At 45.3% G+C, this 24640-nt stretch overlaps 2 protein-coding genes across 12 annotated transcripts; both read right to left on the reverse strand.

The window, feature by feature from the left end:
• Nucleotides 1-7836: 7836 nt before the first annotated feature.
• On the reverse strand, nucleotides 7837-10929 carry LOC146671511 (uncharacterized). Of its 6 annotated transcripts, none has more exons than XM_085403739.1 (3): nucleotides 9027-10929; nucleotides 8869-8932; nucleotides 7837-8566 (listed from the first exon to the last, which is right to left on the reverse strand). In XM_085403739.1, exon 1 carries the CDS (start codon nucleotides 10860-10862, stop codon nucleotides 9519-9521), a length of 1344 nt encoding a protein of 447 aa, XP_085259865.1. In that variant the 5' UTR covers nucleotides 10863-10929; the 3' UTR covers nucleotides 7837-8566; nucleotides 8869-8932; nucleotides 9027-9518. The 6 variants fall into 6 exon arrangements, with proteins under 6 accessions (XP_085259865.1, XP_085259863.1, XP_085259864.1 ...); XM_085403737.1 differs by having other exon boundaries at nucleotides 9022-10929; XM_085403738.1 differs by having other exon boundaries at nucleotides 7837-8561; nucleotides 8856-8932; nucleotides 9022-10929.
• A 2637-nt stretch (nucleotides 10930-13566) lies between these two features.
• LOC146671512 (uncharacterized) lies at nucleotides 13567-17714 on the reverse strand. 6 transcript variants are annotated; one of them, XM_085403745.1, is made up of 3 exons: nucleotides 17288-17714; nucleotides 17130-17193; nucleotides 13567-16827 (listed from the first exon to the last, which is right to left on the reverse strand). In XM_085403745.1, exon 3 carries the CDS (start codon nucleotides 15974-15976, stop codon nucleotides 14219-14221), a length of 1758 nt encoding a protein of 585 aa, XP_085259871.1. In that variant the 5' UTR covers nucleotides 15977-16827; nucleotides 17130-17193; nucleotides 17288-17714; the 3' UTR covers nucleotides 13567-14218. The 6 variants fall into 6 exon arrangements, with proteins under 6 accessions (XP_085259871.1, XP_085259869.1, XP_085259870.1 ...); XM_085403743.1 differs by having other exon boundaries at nucleotides 17283-17714; XM_085403744.1 differs by having other exon boundaries at nucleotides 13567-16822; nucleotides 17117-17193; nucleotides 17283-17714.
• Nucleotides 17715-24640: the final 6926 nt, after the last annotated feature.

The raw sequence follows: 24640 nt of genomic DNA on the forward strand, positions 1-24640 counted from the left end.
CACAAGGTAATCAGGTAATCACACACAAGAGGGAAGAACAGCTGAACCTAATACACATGAGGACCGGAGGAGACAAGCTGAACACAATGACAACAGACACAGACTTTCAGAACAAGACAGGAAATCTAGACCCGAACCGGACACAAGGGGGGAGGACACAGAATAGCTAGAACAGAGGAAAATAATCACAAAACACAAAACGCTGGGTCAAAATGACCCAGGACCATGACAGTTTCTTTCCCCTCGCCATCTCCCTTCTTAACAGTTGACCTGTCACACTGCTCCCACTGCCAGACTGCAGCTGCACCTTATGTACATTTTGTAGTATTCATTCCACCTCATTCATTTCTGTATTTTATGTATATAAGTTTATATTTGTTATTTATAGTTGGTTTACACAGCTTTGTGTATGTATGTGTAATGTGTATATATAGACACACGTGTGTGTGTGTGTGTGTGTGTGTGTGTGTGTGTGTGTGTGTGTGTGTGTGTGTGTGTGTGTGTGATTTACATTGCTGTGCTTGAGAGCCACCATCTACCGGAACCAAATTCCCTGTATGTGTCTGCACATATACTTGGCCGATAAACACGATTCTGATTCTGATGTGAAGTCTCTTTATGTCTTCTCCAGATTAATTCTTTATATACGCCCCCCACACACTTTGAAGAAAGTTAAAACACAAACACACAGAGAGCACATGATGTTTTGGGCTCTGCTGCCATAGGACAGCTACAAAACTATCTATCACCTCTAATTGGATTTTAAAGGAAAATAATATGACATTATGCTAAGCTGTTTGTAGTGTCAAACTGATGACACCTGCTACAATTAAGCAGACACACACACACACACACACACCAAACTGTTTATTCCCGATGATATCAGAGCGTCGGCAGAGAGGAGAAACAGTTGCTAAGAGACCTGGCTTCCTTGCCTCTTGCCGCTTAACATCATTATCTGGCCTTTACTGTCACTTTCCTATCCACTCAGCCCCGCCAGTCCGCTGTTACTGTGGAAAAAGGAGCTTGTTTCTCAGCTTGTTCGGTGGTGTAGGCTGTGCCGAAGCCAAAATTAATAAGGGGTTTATTGGAGCCATCCGTCTTGGAAGGAAAACACCGGTGCTAGATGGGCGAGCCAGGCAGCTTAATGACTGCATTACATCCAGGTGAAGACACAGGGGAGGGGTCGGGGAATGGAGGTGGGGTGGCGGTGGTGGGTGGTATCTATGGTTTCATTTGTCTTAATAGTGGGGTTTTTTTTGTCTTTCTTGCAGGGCACTATTTAATCCGTGTGAAGTCCAAAACGGAGCTGCTTTTCAGAACAGTCAGTATGAACATGAAAGATTTTGGTTCAGCCTAAAACTGTGACATCTTTGATCCTCCTACTGCTCGGTGGGAAATTTCTCTGTGGGCTGTTCGGCTTTTCATCTTTTCTTCTCTTGCTGAGAACACATTACAGGTCATCAAAAATGAAAAGAGATGGTATCACACATTCAGAGGTCCTAAACCTTACATTTTGTCATGATTTGTCACCGTAAGTGAATAATAGTGCTGTCACACTTCCACACAGAAACAAAGACATTTACTAAGGTTGCAAGAGTTTGGCTAGTTTTACATGACGTGTTTCTTTATTTCTGATAGTCTCGGTGCTTTCTTTAGTTGGATGCAGTGTGCTTGGCTTAGTTTGGGTGAAAAATCAGTGTCACATAGACAAGTTTCAGCATCTTCACAGAGGCAACCAGGAGGCAGAAAGCACCATTCTTCATGGCATAAAACAGAGCCAAGCTCCAAAGCAGAGATGACTCAGAGCTGTGCAGTTAACTGCACAAAAAAGATGGATGGAAAATGTTCCATGTTCAGAGGTAAACACATGCTGCCTTTAGTTAACACAGAAGATTATGAATACACTATTAAAACTGCAGATTAAGGTCCCAGTAGTCCTGAAAGCAGTGAGATTCTGTGTAGCCCCCTAACCTGCAGGTCACCTGCTCTCAAAATGCAAAACTCAGATCTTTTAATTAGTGCACATGACCAAAAACACACACTTAAAAGCATCAAAAAAAATTTAAACTGAGTTCCCTGTAATCAATAATTTTAGGCTAAAATATTGGGATGCACTGTATAACTACTGGTTATGTCTGGCTTACAATAATGTAAAAATCAGGTAACTTTACACCATTACTGGAAATATGTATTGATGTAGTTGGTGACAGATATTTCCGCGCTGCTTACGTGTTTGTAGTATCTGTCAAATGTCTTTCAAGTACCATGAATCCGTTTTACCATAAACATTTTTACAGTAACACAGTCAGGGACACAAATGGTACTGCTGTGCTCCCGATACCTGAGAAAGAATACTCCATCCTGCTGTAGTTGCAGTGTTTTACCAGGAGGAAGCCCCAGGGATACCCAGGACAAGCTTCAGAGATTATATCTCCAAACTGGCATGGGAATACCTCGGTGTTCTACCTCGGAAGAGTTGGGAGAGGGAGGCCTGGACTTTTCTGCTTAGACTGCTGCTCCCAAGATGAATGGTTGGATACTTTATTAACAACACCTACTGATGGGCCATAGTTCTTAGGACTCTAATAGCGCAATGCAGACATAGACAGCTTGATTTGTTTTAAATTAGTTTAAATTATGATTGTTTCTGAGTGGCAAGGCTGAGCGCCCTGAGACAAGAGATTGACTCAAATGGAGATTCAACCCGAGAGCCAAGAAAGTGATGAATAAAGAACTTTATTTAACAATGGAGTGATGCACAAGGTGAACAGAGCTAAGGCTATGAACTGAGCAAAAACTCTAAATGTTAACTGAGAGACTCAGTTAAGGGAAGATTGCAAATAACATCAACTGTGAGGGGACACTATGATGGCTGGGTGCTGGAACATGACGGGGGATGCAGAGATGGGTCAAGGGCACTGTAATAGAAGGACAGGAGAGCCAAGTGGGTCCAGAAACACAGTGGACAGTTTGTCCAGTTAATTAGCTTTGATGCCTCAGGTTAAAGCCAATCTATAGAGAAATATTTCTGATACTGTTTCAGGTATTATGGTACATGTTTGATTTTGTATACTATGTTGTTAGAGAATATATGCTGTGTGTTTAATTTGTGTCGAGTAAGAAAACATTACAGCGCATGGGTGGTAACATGTTAGAAGGAGCCAGCACAGCAATGGAAATGTGAGCTGTAGCAGCAAATAGTTTTTTTTGACCGTGACATCGGTTGTTTGTATGTACGAGTCAGAAATAAATCTGGACAGCTCACATTAAGAAGGGGAAGAATTCTTTTTTCAAAGCTTGGGACAGAAATTCACCACTACACCTTACTTGTTCACAGGAGAAAATCAGGAGGGGAAAGTGAGCGACTGAGGTCTGGGTGAGTCCAGGATTCCAAGCTGAAGCGCGGGAGGCAGGTGATAGTGGCAGAAACTGAGAGGATTTTACTGGCAGCAGCAGTATGAAGAAGACCAGCGTCCAGGTAAGCAAGGCTATAGCGAGGTTTGAAAAATGACTTCTGTGAAACGACTAGGAGACAGGAGAACAAGGTGAGTACAAACACTATGAATAGCAAGGCTGATGTAAGACCACACACTAACATGGGCTAGCTGATGTTCTGTCAAAAGGTGGTTGAGAGCGCCAGTCTTGAATACTGCTGCCTTGATTGCCATCAGATGGGAGCCCCAGGAGGAGCCACGAGGGCGCCACCCAGAGGAGGAGGGCAGAGGCTGTGGAAATTTACTGTGACTCACCCAGACTGACACTAAGGGCTGATGGTCCAGCGAGGACTCAGTGAAGGGGCTTCTTCCAGGGAGTGAACACATTTGGGAATACTCAAAGAAAAACACAAGTAAGAAAGTATGAAGCAACTAGAAGATTGCAAAGGTAGAGACGTCTGGAGAGGAGAGTTGTGGCTGGAGCTGGTTCTTTTCTTAACTGCCAAGATGATGAGACTCACTGACCTCAACTTTAAGGTCAATGTCAGAGGTCAAGTTTTCTGAAAACCTTGTGAATGTGATAAGGAGTTACATTGGATTTTCAAATTTATACCATATGTGCATCTACCAGGAGGCTGAAGGGTGCCGCTGACATCCAGCAGTATCTTTAAGAAATGCAGTTGTTCACTTCATTCAAAGAGCCTAATATTTTTTCCTTCATGTACAGTCAGACAGCGAAACAATGTCTTTAGAGTTAGCAGTTGCATGCAGTTATCAAGCAGTTGCATGATTATCGTGCATGCTCACCTGTTCAGTGTTTACTGGTGAAAAGTGTTCAGAATCTTTAAAATTAACAAAAAGACAAACATGGTTATTTGTTTAAATGTAACAGCCTGCTGGGGTTTAATAATAGTCTCCTGAGAAGATTTATTAGGATGTTTATTAAAAGTGTGAACTTAGGTGCTGTAATACTACATTATCACAATCTCATTTTCTTATTAGGTGTAAACCTATAGGAAGTCAATCTGATTAGCTCAGTCTGAGGATGCTGACTGAACAACTCTATGCTTTGTGTAAATCAGACATTAAACACAATGAATACCCAAACCGGTCCTCTGCAGAGCACTGAAACCAGTTCATTAGTCCGAGGAGACTGATGATGAAGTAGCTGAAGGGTGCAAAGTAATTATGTCATAAATTTTGGAAATTGTGGAGAATCCTTGTGGTGCAGTTTGCTGCTCCATATGATATCCACATGTGTATGTAGCACACACATGTATGTATCCCATGCTGTATGCAGTCAGATACTCGCTTACACATACACATGCACACACATACACACTATAGCACACTTCAATGCACCTTTTCAACATGGCCTCTCAAGGTTTGCTGTCAAGGTGGCAGTTGAGAGATGCCACTACGGGTGACACTGACAGCAACTCAAGACAAAACACCTTTGAGGGGTTTTATGAGATGAGGTGACAAAGTTTGTCTGTAGATAAATTGCAGTCAGTCTTCACAGGAATGTCAGACTTCACCGCTTTCTGCAGCGGCACCTGTTCGTTACTGCATAAAGCCCAGTGTCACCTGATGCAGCTTTAGTCTTGAACGGTTTGTGTGAATAACACGCATGCCAGCTGTAGAGAGATATAAACTCTTTCATAACTCACTGTAGGCGTCTAAGTCCATGTCATTCATTTATAATCTTTGCATAAAGGAACATATAGAAGATGCAGTAGTTTGTGATACATGTGGGGATTTACTTAAAACGATCGATACACAAAAAAAGCCGAGAACACATTAAACAAAGATGTTAACAGATGTTACCGGTTGTTCCATCCAGATGGAAACTTGAGCTTTGATTAGCACAATAAAGTAATAATGTGTCAGGTTACCACTGAATTAAGACTGAAGCTAATACAAAAATGTAGGATTAAATCAGTGTTAATTAATTCAGGGTAATTCATTCCAATTAAGATGATCTTCAGATCAGCGAAATTAACATGGGTGTAGCCACAGGCTGGCTTGTGACAGTCAGAAGTGCTTCTGTGTTGCAGGTGGGTAATGTGCAGTTATCTTGGGGACCTCAGGAGTCCTGCAGGCTTTTCAGCTGATTTGTCTGTCCTGCCACAGTGTATGAAGATGGTTCAGATGGGACACAATGTTAGACTGTATGGCAAACAGAAGAAGTAGCCTGGAAAACAGGTGATGCTGGTCCTTGATTCTGTTGAACTGTTGCTTTCTTAACTTCACTGGGCTGGCTATTTGATTATTAATGTTTTAAAAAGTAATACAAATCATTACAATTTTAGGAAACTTAAATTTAACTTTAAAAACTTCGCAAAAGGTTATAGTAAATCTAATTAGACATTAGCAGTTCTGCTTGGATCCAATGATAAAAATGGAGACGAGAGAGATGTCACAGTGAGTGGGAAAGAGAGCAGGGCCTGATGTGGACAGTACTAGATGGTGTTGCTTGGATATCCTCTGAGGTGTTGTTGAAGTTATTTGCACCATTTTTAAATCCACTTCCAAACCCTGGATGAGTAAATCTTATCTGCATCCTGACATTTCAGGAAAATAACAAAACTTTTTTAAAACAACACTTTTTTTGTTCGATACCGATATTATAAATTTGGATATCTGTCGATACCAATACGAACCCAATATAGTGTATTTTATAATCAATAAAACTGTTTTTTTTAAATATCTTGCTGCATTTTGTAAAATTTCATACTCAAGTTTTAAAAAACAAAACACTAAAGCTATTCTGTTATACCTTTATGCTCAAAATACACAGCACACAAAATATTTCATAGTTCAGCAATACTGATTAATCTAATGAACTTAAACCTGCACCATCCTCCCTATTCTGGTATTTTAAAGAGTACTCAGCAGAAATATTAAACAACCTAACTTATCTATCTATCTATCTATCTATCTATCTATCTATCTATCTATCTATCTATCTATCTATCTATCTATCTATCTATCTATCTATCTATCTATCTATCTATCTATCTATCTATCTATCTATCTATCTATCTATCTATCTAAATTGTAACATATGCTAGAAAAAAAGGAGATGGTGGGGTGCCCATGGAACTGTTCTACCAAGGAAGTTAGGAGTGGCAGAGACGTTTGAGAGGGTGGTGCAGGACATGCATGATGACAGCGAGACAGTGGTAGGAGTGACAGATTGGTTCAAGGGAGAGTAGGGAACAGGTGGAAGAGAGCCTGGATGTATGCTCTGGAGAGAAAAGGAATGAAATTAAGTTCAATAAGGAGAGATCATTGGAAAGAATAAACATGATTTATTGATGAACATAATACAGATAGGTGTTTGGCGGTTAGACTCCAATGGCCCGTCTTAGCGGACCGGAACCCCAGCTCTGAAAGGGATTAGAGTAGGACACCCCGGAGCTTAGAGGCTGATGGTGGAGATGATGACGGTGGCTTAAATGGAGCTTTAGTGATGAGAGCTGGAGATGGGGAGGAAGTGGGTTGCACAATGGCATCTGCAAAGGAGAATGACAGATGCACAGTGACATTTAAAGTACGCGGCATGCATGCTGATTGGCCTGTAAAAGGCTGGGAGAAGGTGATTGGACTAGACCATTGATGACACAAACAGCTTGACAGCGTGGGAAAGTGGGAGTGATAAGGCTTAGATTTAGTTGGCAGCACCTGGGAAGAGACAAATGTGAGGCCAAAGGTCTTCCTTATTGAACGTGCGCATAAGCTTCATTAGAAGCAAGACAGAATACATGTGTATGAATGAGAGGGAGGCATGTGTAGCAGTGAAGATGCAAGGAGCAGAGGCAGGAGCAGGCTGATAAGTTTAAATACTTGCAGTCAACCATCTAAAGCAATGGACAGTGTACAAGAGCAAAGTGCAAGCAGGGTGGAGTGGTTGGAGATGAGTATCGGAGTGATTTGACAGAAGAATTGCAGCGGGAGTAAGAGGGAAGGTTTACAAGATGTTAGTGAGACCTGCTATGATGTTTGGATTGGAGACAGTGGCACTGATGAAAAGACAGGAGGTTGAGCTGTTTGGATTTTCACCGGTCAGAATGAACAGCATTAGAAATGAGTTCATCAGAGGGAGAGCTCAGGCTGAGGTGGCCTGGAAACAAAGTTGGAGAGGCAAGGCTGAGATAGAGGTGGGACAGTGGATATGTTGGACAAAGGATGTTGAATATGGAGCTGCTAGGCAGGTGGAAAAGATGAAGACCACAAGTGAAGGTGACATGCAGTGGTGTGAGGAGGTAAGAGAGAAGGATGCTAGGCATATTGTTACGGCCGAGACCGTTTCAGACGAGTGACAGGACTCAAACGCAAGACGCCGAACAGCTCGTAAGTATATTTTAAGAATAATGTTTAATGTTTATGTAACACAGTAAGGGGAATTGTTGAAAAGAATATATCAATGGGCCAATAGGCTCGACTATAGGAGCACAGGGGTGTGTTCAAATGAGACACAGAGACAAGAATGTAACTCAAAAGAACCAGCCAACTTTAGTGACATAAACCATAAGGTTGACAAGCACAGGTTAAAGACACTTTACAATGGTAGAAAGGAAACTTACAAAAATTAAAAGAAAAGTAAAACACAAACTACTAAAGCAATGACTTGGCCAAGTGTTATTTTTGGTTTTCAATGTTCGGGTTTCAATGCTCGGGTTTCAATGCTCGGGTTTCAATGCTCGGGTTTCAATGCTCGGGTGCACCCTAGTAACCTGACTCCTTAACTCTTATAGAAACAGATTACACAAATCCAATGCACATTCAAATGAAAATTTCACACTCTTTTCACATGTGGAGAATGCTCTACACAACAGCTCATTATTTAAAGTCCCAAATAAAAAATGTCCAAGGGGTAAAGTCCAAAAAATTCCCAGGGTGTGAAAGAAAATAGGGATGAAAGAATGTCAGTCAGTGGTCTTATGTATAACCAGCTGTGCGTGAAAGTGTGAGTGATACAGTCCTACCACACCGCAAGGTGCAGCAGATCATCAAGTGGAAAAGAAGCGAATCTCAGTCTCTCTAAGTCCAGGTGGGAAGGCTCGCCATCTATTTCACCGGAGGAATCCACCTCAGGAACAATTCAGCATACAAAAAAACCTGACCTGTCAACAGACAGGGTCAGAAGAGCAATTCAAATATTAATTATGCTGTTCTAGCTATAATTCACAACTTAGGATTTTGTTTAAATCACATTCAACATAAATTTGCAATAAAAATACTCAATTTTGCAAAAATAAAACATCTCTCTTACATAAACTATGCATTAAACCAAGTAAAGTCAGTGCATATGCATATATGTCGCATATGCGGCAATTATTAATCAAACAATTGAGATTAATTCAGTTTCTCAACAATAAAATGTGAAACAGACATGAACTAACTGAGACATACAACATGTGCTCACCGATCTCAGCGCATCACGGCCGAAGACAATGGCATAGTGTCTCTCGGTCGGAAAATGCAGGGCTCTAAATAACGTAACAGGACATGTTTTCTCTTTAATAACCGTAATACGACATGAAGGAAAAATAAACATAAGTTGCGCTTCAAGTGTTACCTTACTTCTGGAAGCAGATTGAGATGAACTTCCAGGCAGTTGATAGCAACCAGAGCTAACAAAGGCTAACAGTTTAGCTCCACGCGGTACTTTTTAAAGTCACCAGAAAAATGCAGCATTTGCCTGCTTACTCACTGTGGCTACTTTTAACATGAAAGGTAGCTGATAACCAGTGAACTTATGTGCAACACAGTTGGTTGCAACTTATATCTAATACTTTTTTTCCAGCTCAAAAGCTTCAGTCTCTCTTTTCTCCTGCCAGCACGCGACTACCTCCACACATAGCAGCAAACACAGAGCACGTAGGTGGGACATACAGCGGCAGACTGCTCTCCCATTGGTCAAAACATACTGGGACCTGTGCATTTCGATTGGTTGGGCAGGCTGTCCATCTCTCCTCATATCAGTCCTTAAAGTGGTACCCTCATTGTATGTGGGTTACACCCTCCCCTCTTGATGGTATGCCCGTCCCTGGGCATCTGCAGGGTAGCACTGAGTTACACTGCTTTGACCTTTCCAACATAATTACTAGTTGGATCTTCAAATCCATTTAAAGAGCTAGTCAATGCCTCACTTAGGCCTTGAAAAAGAGAATTCACCACCGTTATCAGAGGATTCCCAAGTGTCACATAATGCAGTCTCTTGGGCTTTGCTTGCAATCTGTTAGAACGACGAAGAGATGGCTCAGCATCTTGAAGTCCATTATTCTGGATCATCACAGGTTCAGGCTGTTCAGTAACAGGTCTGTTCACATCACTTAATCCTTCTTCACATGCTGCATCAGAGCTCATCCCATCATCTTGAGGAGCTTCCTCAGACTGCTGCAATTCTGAACTTTGAGGAAGTCCTTTGGCTGAGTCAAGCCCATGCAGTATGTTTGCTTCAGGTGAGTTGTCACGTTCAGGTGAGTTGTCACGGTCAGGTGAGTTGCCATGGTCAGGTACATCCTGAATCATTCCTTCACCTTCCTCTACAAGGGATTTAGTGGCAGGAGGATCAGGTGGAAGTGAAACTGTAGGCACCTCTGGTTCTGCTGATTGTCTGACCACACAAGGAGGTTTACTCAACTTGTGAGTTTCATGTACTGGGACATATACATCGGACTTTGATGTAATGAGAGGGCGAAATGTCCAATCAGATACATCATCCATATCAGAGGGAATTTCATCTTCCCCCTCGACAACAGAACACTGCCTTGTTCTGGGTCTCCTGTTTGGATGGGTTTTGACTGTCTCGGGTTCTGCAGCTGCTGACAGAAATCCACATGGGAGAAGCAAGTCACGATGTAGAGTCCGCACAGGTCCATCTTTACCCTCAGGTTTAACTGTGTAGACCGGCATTTCTCCAGCTCGCTTAAGGACAATGTAAACATCCGTTTCCCACTTATCTGCCAGCTTATGTTTTCCACGCAGCTTCACATTTCGTACAAGAACTCTGTCTCCACTCTGCAATGTTGATTCAACCACTCGTCGGTCAAATCTGGCTTTGTTGCGACCTGCATTCTTTTGTGCATTATTGGTGGCAATCCGGTAGCTTTCTTCCAAACGAGATTTTAGGTTACCGACGTACTGGGAATGAGTCTGCTTAGTAGCATTAGTGGGCAACCTAAAGATTAAGTCAATGGGCAGTCTTGGTTGCCTCCCAAACATCAATTCATAGGGGGAAAATCCAGTCACGTCACTCTTCGTACAATTATAAGCATGTACCAGAGACTTGACGAAGTCTCTCCAGTGGAGTTTATCTGACCGATCCAGTGTCCCAAGCATCTGGAGAAGAGTGCGGTTGAATCTCTCAACCGGATTCCCTCTAGGGTGGTAGGGGGTTGTACGCACTTTCTTCATGCCAGTAAGTTCACAGAGTTCCCTGATGGTCTTTGATTCAAAGTCAGGACCCTGATCACTAAGAAGCTTTTCGGGAAAACCATAATGGACAATGAAGTTGTCCCAGAGACACTTTGCTACAGTCTGTGCTCGTTGATTTGGAGTTGGCACTGCCACAGCATACTTTGTGAAATGGTCAGTTATGACCAATACATCTTTCGTGTTTGAGCGATCTGGCTCTATTGATAAAAAGTCCATGCACACTAGTTCGAGAGGTCTGCAGGTCTTAATGTTTATCAATGGAGCAGCTTTCTCTGGAGGTGTTTTTCGACGAATACATCGCTCACAAGATTTGACCATTTTTTCTATGGTCATGTGCATTTTCGGCCAATAAAATCTGGCCCTTGCCAAGTCTACTGTTCGTTCGACTCCAAGATGGCCCATATCATGATGAAGGCTTGTAAGTGCTGTGGCTCTTAGCTCCTCAGGGAGCACAAGCTGATATGAGGTGTTGGGACCATCTTGCCGCTTACGGTAGAGCACTCCGTTCTGTATTTCAAGCCGATTTAACTCTCTGAGTAACAGGGGAAGTTCTGGTAGCTCTAACCTAAGGCTGGGAGGTGGAGTTTCGCCAGTCTCCAAGAGTACAATCACTGCATTGATAGCAGGGTCCAATGTCTGCTTTTGCCTCAACTCCTCCTCAGAAATTGAGTGGGCAATGGGAAGCCCATCCACTTGCTCCTGTTGGAAGCAGTCAGGAATAGCTGTGGACTGGTAAGTGAGGGATTCAACTAAGGTCAACCCAGAAGTGGTGGATCCAACATTAGCTACGGCTGAGGTGACCATATGGCGCTCACAAATAGCCTGAATTACATCCAAGGGAATAGTCTCTGGACTCTCAGGGTTGCTCAGATGGTACAGTGTGAACTGCCGGATTCTCTCACTCTCCTTCTTAGATGCATAATCATCCTCTGGTGGACTGTGAGGACGGCGCGAGAGCGCATCAGCATCCAGATTTTGTTTTCCCGCTCTGTACTGAAGACTAAATGAATAGGTGGAAAGACTGGACAGCCACCTATACCCTGTTGCATCAAGCTTTGCAGAGGTCAAAATGTATGTAAGAGGGTTGCTGTCAGTCACTACTACAAAGTCTGTACCATATAGGTAGTCAGAGAATTTTTCCGTGACTGCCCACTTAAGGGCCAAAAACTCCAGCTTATGGGCTGGGTACTTTCTCTCACTCTTTGAAAGACCACGACTTGCAAAAGCTATGACCCTGGACTGTCCATCTTGTACCTGATATAAGGCAGCACCAAGGCCAATGGTACTGGCGTCCGTATGTAAAACATATGGAAGCTGGGGGTCTGCAAATCCCAAGATTGGAGCGGAGGTTAGCTTTGCTATTATTTGGTCAAAGGCCTCCTGACATTGAGGTGTCCAACGCTGACCAAAAGGTTCCTTTGGGTTGCGATACTCTGAATTTGCGTGTGTCCTTGGCTTGTTGTTCCGCTTCCTAATTGGTGGGTAGCCCGAGGTTAGTTCGTTAAGTGGTCTGACAATGATAGAGTAGCCCTGAATAAACCTTCGATAATATCCAGCAAATCCTAAAAAGGACTGAAGTTCCTTAAGATTTGTGGGGATAGGCCAGGTCTTTAAGGCCTCAACTTTGTCAGGGTCAGTCTCTACTCCTCTTGTGGAAACAATGTGACCAAGGTATTTTACCGAGGTCTGAAAGAATTTGCACTTTTCTGGTGCCAGTTTCAAGCCATATGACATCAGTCGTTGCAGGACATGTTTCAAACGCTGTTCATGTTCCTCCAGGGATGATGAGAAGACAATCAGGTCATCAATGAACACCAGAACCTCTTTGAGATTCATATCTCCTACACACTTCTCCATCAATCTCTGGAACGTCGAAGGCGCATTTGTGATCCCCTGGGGCATCCTATTAAATTCCCAAAATCCAAGTGGGCAAACAAATGCGGTCTTATTCTTGTCCGCTTCCTCCATCTCGACCTGGTAGTATCCAGACTTGAGGTCTAGGACCGAAAACCACTTAGAACCTGCAAGAGCACTGAATGCATCTTCCAATTTTGGAAGGGCATAAGCGTCTCTGATGGTCTGCAGGTTCAGCTTTCTGTAGTCTACACACAGACGAACAGAGCCATTCTTTTTACGAACGACAACAATGGGGGAAGCAAACGGGGACTCAGATTCTCGTATAACACCAGAATCAAGGAGTTCCTGTAGATGTTGTCTCACAGCATCCACATCATTGGGGTGTATGGGACGTGCTCTCTGTTTAAAGGGTGTCGCATCACTGAGTTTGATATGGTGTTTGACTTTGTCAGTGTGTCCAAAGTCCAATTCGTTCTGAGAGAAGACATTTGGCATGTCGTTTAACATGTTTGTAACTCGCTCCTTCCATTCAGTGGGTAAGGGCGAATCTCCAAAATCAAAGCTCAGTTCTGAGGAAGACTTAGCTTGAAATTTAGAGCAGTCTGGTTCTCTGACAGTTTGCTCTTTGTGTAGCACTTGCAAGATAGCATTAACATCTGCCAAAGGTGTTTTGGGGGGTATGACAATGTCATGGTTGGTTTCATTTCTCACTACGACAGGGAGAAGACACTGACGTTTGCGTGGTAAAGTGACTGCAATTGCTGAAACTAGCAAGCCATTTGGTAGTGAAGAAGCTGAAGGATGTTCAAGGACAGCATCTCTTTGCATGTTCACGGGATTTACATTGACAGAGGCCTCCAGGACAACAGTCTGTCCTGCAGGAACGACTGCAGGCATCTTACCTGTCAGTTTTGCACAACCAAGGCTACCAGAGTTAAAGTTTCTTTGTCGCATCTCAAGTATTTGGAGAACTGCTTGATACCCATTAAACAAAGGCTGAAAGGGTGAAAGCTTCTGGTAATTAGCATAGAGGGCATCAAGGGTGTTTGTGCCTATGAGTACCTGCTCATGGGCTGTAGAGCGGAGATGGGGGATAACCAAGGCCAGAGTGTGAACATCAATATCAGAGCCTACAAACTCTTTAGGAAAGGTGATGGTAAGCTCAACATATCCTAAGTAAGGGACAGACTGGCCATTGGCACCCTCCACTTCAAGCAACTCATTTAAGGGATGAATGGTCAGATCTGCAAGATGTTCTTCATAAAAAGACTGGGGTACAGTTGTGACTTGTGAACCCGTGTCCAAAAGACAGTTTGTGTCTCTTCCTGCAATAGTTACTTGAGCTGTGGTCTTAGTTCCTACAAGGCCATGTGGAAATTTTGATCCTTCCACTTTAACGTTTTTAATGGCAGGTTTCAGGATTTTGGGACTGACATTGCGAGACTCCACTCCCATATGTCCCTCTATGGGAGTAGGCTTCAGTTTAAATGTGCCTCACTTCGAGAAGCATTAGAGGCTTCCCAAGCAGCCTGTTTTTCTTTCAGCTGTCTTTTCTTAGCTGCTACAAGGGAAGGGTTTGGCGCTTTATCACAAACTGAGACGACATGGCCATCCTCCCCACACTGGAAACAGTACCATGGACGTGGTCTACTGTTAGCTTTAAATGTGGAGGGATGCTGACTGGCCACTTTTGGTTTCACACCGTGGGTGTCAGGTGTGACGGACCTCGCTTTTTGCTGCTTAGGTTGTTTCGTCTTATGATTCTCAGATACAAGACTGTTAAGCTGAATGCTGAGGTCAGCAACTTGTTGCTTTAGCGTCTCAAGATCAGATTTGTCCACCAGATTATTGGTGGTGTGAGCGAGTTGCACGTGTGACGTGGCGTGCTGCTTTCTAGAGTTTTGGGCAGACTTAGCATGACTAAAATGCTGCCTCATGCGGCTCAGTTTTGCAGCCTGTTTATCTTCTTCTGTCCTAAGAAGAAGCAGCAGCTCTGCAAAGGAAGGTGGGTTTTCTTTTTTTTGTTCTAGCTGAAGATCGATTATTAGTGCATTCTCCCAACAACCTCGAATGAACTGCTTTAAGAGCTGTTGGTTAAAATCATGAGCGGACACACCACCACGTCTCATGGCTCTACTTAATGCAGTGTGCAGCCTCTGCAGGAAAACAGAAGCTCTCTCTCCATCATTTTGAAATGTGCTCATGAACCTAGCATGCAGCTCATCACCATCTTCGACTGTTCCGTAGGCAGAGTCAAGCAACTCAAGATAGGCAGAGGGTCTAGACTGTGGACTCAGATGTTTAATCATCTCGGAAGCAGGAGGAAGCAGACTGTCAAGTATACGATGTGTGCAGTGCAGATCAGACACAGAAGGATCTCTAATAAGGATTTCAACACTAGCTCGCCACGTATCATAATCTGCCTCATGGCTAGGACGTGGGCTCTTGCCCGAATAAGCCCTGAGTCTACCAGATGATGCGAACTGGGGTGAGCTCTCATTGCTGCGCACTACATGCTCAACAACTACTCGCTGAACAGCAGTTGGATTAACATCAATTATGGGGCTAGAAGCGGCCCCAGAAGAAGCTGGAAGAGTCTGTGAGGGGCTGAAATCAGTCAGGTTTTCACTGAAATTGGGAGAGGTAAGAGATTTACTTGCGTTATTTGGTGATGTCAAAACTGTGGAGTCTAGAGGTACACCTGATTGAGGGTCCTCAGAAAATGAAACGTCTCCCTTGCTGGTTAAGTCTTTCTGTGGAAGTGGGCTCTGTACAGTTGAGGATTCTGGACCAGTTTGAGATGACTGGGAAATAGCACTTCCTGCCGATGAAACCAGATTTTTAAGTTCTTCCTTTAACATCTCCTCTAATGAATTTCCACTCAGTTTGGCAATTTCACGGAGCTGTTCCATGTACATTTTAGTGGCTTTGTTTCTGGCATCAAGGGAGTAAACACTTCCTAAGGCCTTTAACTCATACACGATGCCTGCTTGGGTTGTACTTGGAAGCCGCAGAGGTAACAGTGGCTCCAATGTGTGCATGGCAGTCTCATGTGTAAACTCGATGATCATGTGCTTATGGTAATCTGACTCAGGATCGTCTAGACGAAAGTAACGGTTGATGGAACCATATTTTTGGAGGAAAGTGGACACTTCCTCATCAGTCTCTGATCCTGTGATCCCACTAACAACTACAGAATTGGGAATTCTGACGGATTCACTTAGCACAACATCCATTTTCTCTCTAGAAGTTATAGCTCAGATTAAGCACTTTTAAACACCACACACAAATTGTCTAGCACTTAAACACACACAACCATGCTCCTGGCTGGCTCGCCAAAGCTCTCACTGTAACACAGTAAGGGGAATTGTTGAAAAGAATATATCAATGGGCCAATAGGCTCGACTATAGGAGCACAGGGGTGTGTTCAAATGAGACACAGAGACAAGAATGTAACTCAAAAGAACCAGCCAACTTTAGTGACATAAACCATAAGGTTGACAAGCACAGGTTAAAGACACTTTACAATGGTAGAAAGGAAACTTACAAAAATTAAAAGAAAAGTAAAACACAAACTACTAAAGCAATGACTTGGCCAAGTGTTATTTTTGGTTTTCAATGTTCGGGTTTCAATGCTCGGGTTTCAATGCTCGGGTTTCAATGCTCGGGTTTCAATGCTCGGGTGCACCCTAGTAACCTGACTCCTTAACTCTTATAGAAACAGATTACACAAATCCAATGCACATTCAAATGAAAATTTCACACTCTTTTCACATGTGGAGAATGCTCTACACAACAGCTCATTATTTAAAGTCCCAAATAAAAAATGTCCAAGGGGTAAAGTCCAAAAAATTCCCAGGGTGTGAAAGAAAATAGGGATGAAAGAATGTCAGTCAGTGGTCTTATGTATAACCAGCTGTGCGTGAAAGTGTGAGTGATACAGTCCTACCACACCGCAAGGTGCAGCAGATCATCAAGTGGAAAAGAAGCGAATCTCAGTCTCTCTAAGTCCAGGTGGGAAGGCTCGCCATCTATTTCACCGGAGGAATCCACCTCAGGAACAATTCAGCATACAAAAAAACCTGACCTGTCAACAGACAGGGTCAGAAGAGCAATTCAAATATTAATTATGCTGTTCTAGCTATAATTCACAACTTAGGATTTTGTTTAAATCACATTCAACATAAATTTGCAATAAAAATACTCAATTTTGCAAAAATAAAACATCTCTCTTACATAAACTATGCATTAAACCAAGTAAAGTCAGTGCATATGCATATATGTCGCATATGCGGCAATTATTAATCAAACAATTGAGATTAATTCAGTTTCTCAACAATAAAATGTGAAACAGACATGAACTAACTGAGACATACAACATGTGCTCACCGATCTCAGCGCATCACGGCCGAAGACAATGGCATAGTGTCTCTCGGTCGGAAAATGCAGGGCTCTAAATAACGTAACAGGACATGTTTTCTCTTTAATAACCGTAATACGACATGAAGGAAAAATAAACATAAGTTGCGCTTCAAGTGTTACCTTACTTCTGGAAGCAGATTGAGATGAACTTCCAGGCAGTTGATAGCAACCAGAGCTAACAAAGGCTAACAGTTTAGCTCCACGCGGTACTTTTTAAAGTCACCAGAAAAATGCAGCATTTGCCTGCTTACTCACTGTGGCTACTTTTAACATGAAAGGTAGCTGATAACCAGTGAACTTATGTGCAACACAGTTGGTTGCAACTTATATCTAATACTTTTTTTCCAGCTCAAAAGCTTCAGTCTCTCTTTTCTCCTGCCAGCACGCGACTACCTCCACACATAGCAGCAAACACAGAGCACGTAGGTGGGACATACAGCGGCAGACTGCTCTCCCATTGGTCAAAACATACTGGGACCTGTGCATTTCGATTGGTTGGGCAGGCTGTCCATCTCTCCTCATATCAGTCCTTAAAGTGGTACCCTCATTGTATGTGGGTTACATTTACACAAAATATTCATAAACAAAAGGTGAGCGTAGACGTTAAACTAAATAACGATCTGGTCCGGGTCAGAGAGGACAGCTATTCCGGGGATTGGACTGGAAAGCAAGTCACAAAGGGTCCAGGAAAAGGTCGGGGTCACTGTAACAGAATGCAGATGTTCAAACATAGATAAGGAGGCATATGAATATGTTGTTTGGCTCAGAATCCTCCTTCGTACTGCGTACTTGCCAACGGAGGTCGGAGATGACATAGAGGGGTGAGTAGTCCGGGTGTGTAAATCCAAAAACTCCTGGCGTGGAGGCAGAGAGGCAGGTAGGTAATTTTGGTAATAGCCTGAGGGACTGCCAGAAGGTCCAGCATCCAAGTAGAAGCTCTTCGCCAGGGGTTGACAGTTAGGTGTAGCTGAAAAAGGAGGCGCACAAAAAACAAACATACAGTGAGGCAAGGTGATTCAAAAAAAACACGTAGGGAATTTATGGTGGTGGCCTGCACTGACTGATGTTTAGCAGAGAATCTGGCGAAGAGAGATTGAGAACGCTGGCCTTATGAGTCCCCGGCTAATTACCCACAGATGTAAGCGATCAGCAAAAACACTGAGGCCCCTCCCAGGGGTGGAGACGCCGGCTCGGAGGGAGACACACTGGCACACACCCGGACCATGACAGTACCCCCCCTCAAGGGACGCCACCCGGCGGCCGACCAGCACCCGCCCCACGACGTGACCTAAGAAAATCAGAAACCATCACAGAGTCAAGCATCAAAGAACGAGGAACCCAAGAACGCTCCTCCGGCCCATAACCCTCCCAGTCCACCAAAAACTGCAGCCCCCTACCCCGCCGCCGCACATCCAGAATGCGCCGGACAGAAAACGCAGGGTGCCCGTCAATGAGCCGGGCGGGAGGCGGGGGCACCGGAGGCGGGCACAGACGACTAGACACCACCGGCTTCACCTGAGAAACGTGAAAGACCGGGTGAACCCTCAAGGCAGCAGGCAAACGGAGCTTGACAGCCGCAGGGCTGAGGACCCTGTCCACAGAATAGGGGCCGATGTAACGAGGAGACAACTTGCGGGAGGATGCCCTGAGAGGGATGTCTTTCGCGGCGAGCCACACCTTCTGTCCAGGTGAGTAAACAGGCGCAGGAGACCGGCGACGGTCGGCACAGCTACGTTGGCGAGCCACAGCTCGCAACAGCGCCTCCCGCGTACGAGACCAGACCCGACGGCAGCGCTGTAGATGATGCTGGACCGAGGGGACAGCAAGATCAGCCTCCTCCTCCGGAAACAGGGGCGGCTGATAACCCAAAGAGGCCTCGAACGGTGACAACCCAGTAGCAGACGAAACCAAGGAGTTGTGGGCATATTCCACCCACGGCAGATACGAGGCCCAAGTCGCAGGGTTATGACAGGTCACACAGCGGAGCGCGGCCTCAAGCTCCTGATTTAAACGTTCCGTCTGGCCGTTCGTCTGAGGATGGTAATCAGAGCTCAGACAAGGCCTGGCCCCCAAAGCAGCGCAAAAAGAACCCCAAACTTGGGACGAGAACTGCGGACCCCTGTCCGAAACTATTTCCACAGGAATGCCATGAAGCCGAAAAACATGGTCCAACAACAACGTAGACGTCTCAGCCGCAGTGGGCAACTTCTCCAAAGCGACGAAATGAGCAGCCTTAGAAAACCGATCCACGACCGAGAGAATAGTGGTCTTCCCAGCCGAAACCGGGAGTCCCGTAACAAAATCCAGGGCGATGTGGGACCAAGGGCGATGAGGCGTAGATAACGGCTGCAACAGCCCAGCAGGACGGTGAGTACGCGACTTACACCTGGCACACACAGGGCACGCAGCCACATATTCCCGAACATCTTTGTCCAGAGTGGCCCACCAAAAATGTCTCTTAACCATAGAAGTCGTCCTGCCCCTGCCCGGGTGACACGCAAACCTCGAAGCGTGCACCCATTCCAGTACCTTGGAGCGAGCAGCCGCGGGAACAAAACGCCGGTTAGTCGGTCCCGTGCCCGGATCCGGTTCCGTCCGGAGGCCCCGGTTGATGGCGTCCTCCACCTCCCAGGTAATAGCTCCCACCGTACAGCCGGCCGGAAGAATGGTGGAAAACTCCGCCGGACCCGTGTCAGAGTCAAACTGCCGAGAGAGGGCATCCGGTTTGGTGTTTCTGGAACCCGGGCGATAGGAAATGGAAAAGTTAAAATGTGCGAAAAACAGCGACCAACGAGCTTGACGTGCATTCAACCTCTTCGCACCGCGTAGGTACGTCAAGTTCTTATGATCCGTCCACACCAGGAACGGTAGCGCCGCGCCTTCCAGATGATGACGCCACTCCTCCAACGCCAACTTAACGGCAAGCAGTTCCCGGTCCCCCACATCATAGTTCCGTTCCGCTGGTGAAAGCCGCCGAGAGAAAAAGGCGCACGGCCGTAGCTTAGAGGAGGGGCCGGCACGTTGTGAAAGCACAGCCCCCACCCCCACATCAGAAGCATCCACCTCCACAATAAAAGCCTTAGACGGATCGGGTTGAGCGAGGATGGGCGCAGTAGAAAACAGATGTTTCAGCTTCGTGAACGCGCTGTCTGCTTCGGCGGACCAGCCGAACGGAAGCTTCGTAGAGGTAAGGCGTGTAAGCGGAGCCGCCACCAGACTGTAGTTCCTTATGAACCGACGATAGAAATTTGCAAATCCCAAAAACCCCTGGAGTTGCTTGCGAGTAGAAGGCACAGGCCAGTCTGTGACCGCCTTCACCTTAGCCGGATCCGTCTTCACCTGCCCCCCTGCCAAAATGTATCCCAGGAAAGAGACCGATGTCAAATGAAACTCACATTTCTCAGCCTTGGCATACAGTCTGTTTTCCAAGAGGCGTTGAAGGACAGCTCGGACATGCGAATGATGCTCAGCCAAAGTTTTAGAAAAAATAAGAATGTCATCTAAATAGACGAACACAAAACGGTCGAGGAAATCCCGTAGGACATCATTTATTAGGGCCTGAAACACCGCTGGAGCGTTCGTTAAACCGAAAGGCATAACGAGATACTCGAAATGACCCAGGGGGGTGTTAAACGCGGTCTTCCACTCGTCTCCCTGACGGATTCGCACCAAATGATAAGCATTGCGAAGATCTAACTTAGTGAACACCGTGACACCCTGTAGCGATTCAACAGCGGAGCTAATGAGTGGCAAGGGATACTTATTTTTAATAGTGACGTCATTCAAGCCCCTGAAATCAATACACGGCCGAAGAGACCCATCCTTCTTGTCTACAAAAAAAAACCCAGCCGCCACGGGGGATGAAGACGGACGGATTAACCCAGCCGCTAGTGAATCCCTAATATACTCCTCCATCGCAGCACGTTCAGGCCTAGAGATACTATATAACCGGCTCTTGGGCAGGGACGCTCCGGGGAGCAAATCAATCGCACAGTCATAAGGGCGATGGGGCGGTAGGGACTGCGCTTTGATCTTACTGAATACTTCCCGCAAATCATGATACTCAGGCGGCACCCCTGAGAGATCGGGGACATATTCGTCAGTCCCCGTAGCCTCCCCCGGGCCGGGAAAACGGGCGGAAGTCAGACAATTGGAGTGGCAAAAAGGGCTCCAGCTGACAACCCTTTGCCCCTCCCAATCCAAGTGCGGATTGTGTAAGCACAGCCAGGGATAACCCAAAGTGAGCGGAGTATCAGATGAATCGAGGACAAAAAAGGTGAGTTTCTCCCTATGATTCCCCGAAGTGCACAGTGACACTGGACCAGTGTGAAAAGAAATTTTAGTGAAAACCTGGTTATTAATCGCTCTAACTGGAATGGGCGGCTCAAGGCGCACGAGCGGAACGCCTAATCGTTCAGCGAGATCGAGACTGATTAAATTCTGTTCAGAACCAGAATCTAATAAGGCTGTGCATGAATGAGTAATCTGTAGCATCTCCAAGATGACAGGGAGTTGTAAACGGGGTTTCTGACCAGAATTCGAACCGCCCACCCGTATCCCCGATTCTACCGGCGGGCGACACCTTTTCCCTCCTTCGGGCATGCAGCAATCAAGTGTTCCAGCGAGCCACAGTAAAAACAGGCATGAGCCCGACGCCGCCGCTCCCTCTCCTCCGGTGTCAACCGTGACCGGCCAATCTGCATAGGCTCCGGCTCGGGATTAGTGACGTAAGCCGAGGCGACAAACTCATGCGAGTCCACAGTCGGAGGCGGCGACGGTGACGTACCCGGAAACGAGCGCGGTAAACGGCGCTGGGATTTGTAGTTCCTGTCCCTCTCCCTGTCACGCAACCTGTTGTCAATGCGAAGGGAGAGGGACGCCAGTTCCTCAAAAGATTTTGGCTCATCACGGGAGGCAAGCTGGTCTTTCATACCCTCGTTCAATGCCCGGAAAAACACCCCACGCAGAGCGTCGTCAGGCCAACCGGTTTCGGCGGCGGCAGTACGAAAATCAATCAAAAAATCAGCAACCCTCTGACGGCCCTGGCGAAGATCCAGCAGCCTCTGCGCAGAACTACCCTCAGAAATGGGGTGCGCAAACGTTTTCTGGAATTCCCCCAAAAACACCTCATAAGAACAGGTTAACAAAGGATTCTTCGATAGATACGCCTCCGCCCACTTAAGTGCACGATTACGCAGTTTACCCACCAAATAAGATATCTTATTAGAATCCGCAACAAATGTGCGTGGAGAACGACCGAAAACAAGGTCGACCTGAAGCAAAAACCCGCTACAACTCCCTGGATCCCCTGAAAATGGTTCGGGCTCCGGGGACGTAGCATCACGGAAAGCTGATGTAGGTGGAGATGCAACGGCAACAGGTTGAGGCAGAGGAGCTGGTGTACCGGAGTCTTGGCCCGCGGGGCCCGAGGCGGAACCAGCAGCAGTAGAAATATCCGCTTGTAGAGCCTGGAGGGACTCCAGTATTTTACTTTGACCATCTCTAAGAGTCTGCTGCTGGGCTAACAGGAACTGAATAGATTGTTCATGACTTCCTAATATCGCCCCCTGCCTCTGAATGGCTGACCGTTCCGCGTCTGCTGAGTCCATAACTACTGGCCAGATTCTACTGTTACGGCCGAGACCGTTTCAGACGAGTGACAGGACTCAAACGCAAGACGCCGAACAGCTCGTAAGTATATTTTAAGAATAATGTTTAATGTTTACACAAAATATTCATAAACAAAAGGTGAGCGTAGACGTTAAACTAAATAACGATCTGGTCCGGGTCAGAGAGGACAGCTATTCCGGGGATTGGACTGGAAAGCAAGTCACAAAGGGTCCAGGAAAAGGTCGGGGTCACTGTAACAGAATGCAGATGTTCAAACATAGATAAGGAGGCATATGAATATGTTGTTTGGCTCAGAATCCTCCTTCGTACTGCGTACTTGCCAACGGAGGTCGGAGATGACATAGAGGGGTGAGTAGTCCGGGTGTGTAAATCCAAAAACTCCTGGCGTGGAGGCAGAGAGGCAGGTAGGTAATTTTGGTAATAGCCTGAGGGACTGCCAGAAGGTCCAGCATCCAAGTAGAAGCTCTTCGCCAGGGGTTGACAGTTAGGTGTAGCTGAAAAAGGAGGCGCACAAAAAACAAACATACAGTGAGGCAAGGTGATTCAAAAAAACACGTAGGGAATTTATGGTGGTGGCCTGCACTGACTGATGTTTAGCAGAGAATCTGGCGAAGAGAGATTGAGAACGCTGGCCTTATGAGTCCCCGGCTAATTACCCACAGATGTAAGCGATCAGCAAAAACACTGAGGCCCCTCCCAGGGGTGGAGACGCCGGCTCGGAGGGAGACACACTGGCACACACCCGGACCATGACACATATAGTGATATGGAGACAGATCGTTACAGACACCATCTCCGTCAATAAGGAAAGTGTAGTTTAGTTTTCTGGTATACTTACATACAGATTTCTGGTAAGAGTCAAGGTATCAGACGTGTTTTTGAGCATGTAAAAAAGAACTACAAATTCCATGAACCAAAACTAACAATAAGGAGAGAAACACGAGTCCAAAGATGGTACAGAGTATAACAGGACCTCCTGGAATCTAGATGCTGGTGGTGGCAGTGGTGAAGCAGGTGGAGACTTGGATGACTATCACTGTCTGGCCAGGATAAAGTGGAAATGGCAAACGACGAATGACAGTCTTAAAGACAAAATGACAGAAGAGCAGTGAGATTTAAAGCACACAGAACAGAGGCTAATTTGCTCACAGAGGGCAGGCAGGAAAAAGACACCAGAGTGATGAGGACAGAATTAAGTTTGGCAGCATGGGGACGCAGAAGTGATGAGTGAATACAGATCTTCCTTATTGAACTTACACATTAGCTTCACTAAAGTGGCACTCATGTCCGTGAATTGCCTTTTCCTGCACACGATGATACCTCTGAAAGACTTTTTCTCATCTTTTTTTCAGGTCTCACTAGTGAAACATGCTTTTATCGTGCAATTTCCGCAGCTTTCTCACATTTTATTTCATTTTTGCCAGAATTCAAACTGGAGTTTAGATTATTTTTTTTTAAGAAGAGGAAATATTCTTCTTATGATTGTGAAGGACTGCTAATGTTAATCCTTGCAATGTATAGATCTGTAAGACAAGAATGATTAATTAAAGTGCAGCAAGCATTTTTTTGGTGAATGCTGTGGCGCGATTGTTGTTTTTGTCCAACGATGCTGATGTTAAGAAAATCATCAGAAAATCAACATCGCTTGAGAAGCGGAAATGTCTTTTTTAGGGGTGGTTGTGTTGATTTGCCATGAATGCAAGATTACTGTGAGAAGAATCACCTGAGCACTTATCAGCAAACAGAACGAAGAAGCACGGACAGCAGAGAAATATCGGGGACTATGAGAATGCTGCTTCAAGTGGCATTACCTTTCATCACTTTCAAATGATAATTTGCAAATTATC

Source organism: Rhamphochromis longiceps, linkage group LG4, assembly GCF_057381845.1.
Source record: "Rhamphochromis longiceps isolate RC_006_pf linkage group LG4, R_longiceps_female_GT1.1, whole genome shotgun sequence".
Lineage (NCBI taxonomy): Eukaryota > Metazoa > Chordata > Actinopteri > Cichliformes > Cichlidae > Rhamphochromis > Rhamphochromis longiceps.

Bases quoted from the DNA above. Each gene is read 5' to 3' on its own strand.
- LOC146671511 (XM_085403739.1), bottom strand. From the start codon at position 10,862: ATGAAGAAAGTGCGTACAACCCCCTACCACCCTAGAGGGAATCCGGTT.
- LOC146671512 (XM_085403745.1), bottom strand. From the start codon at position 15,976: ATGGATGTTGTGCTAAGTGAATCCGTCAGAATTCCCAATTCTGTAGTT.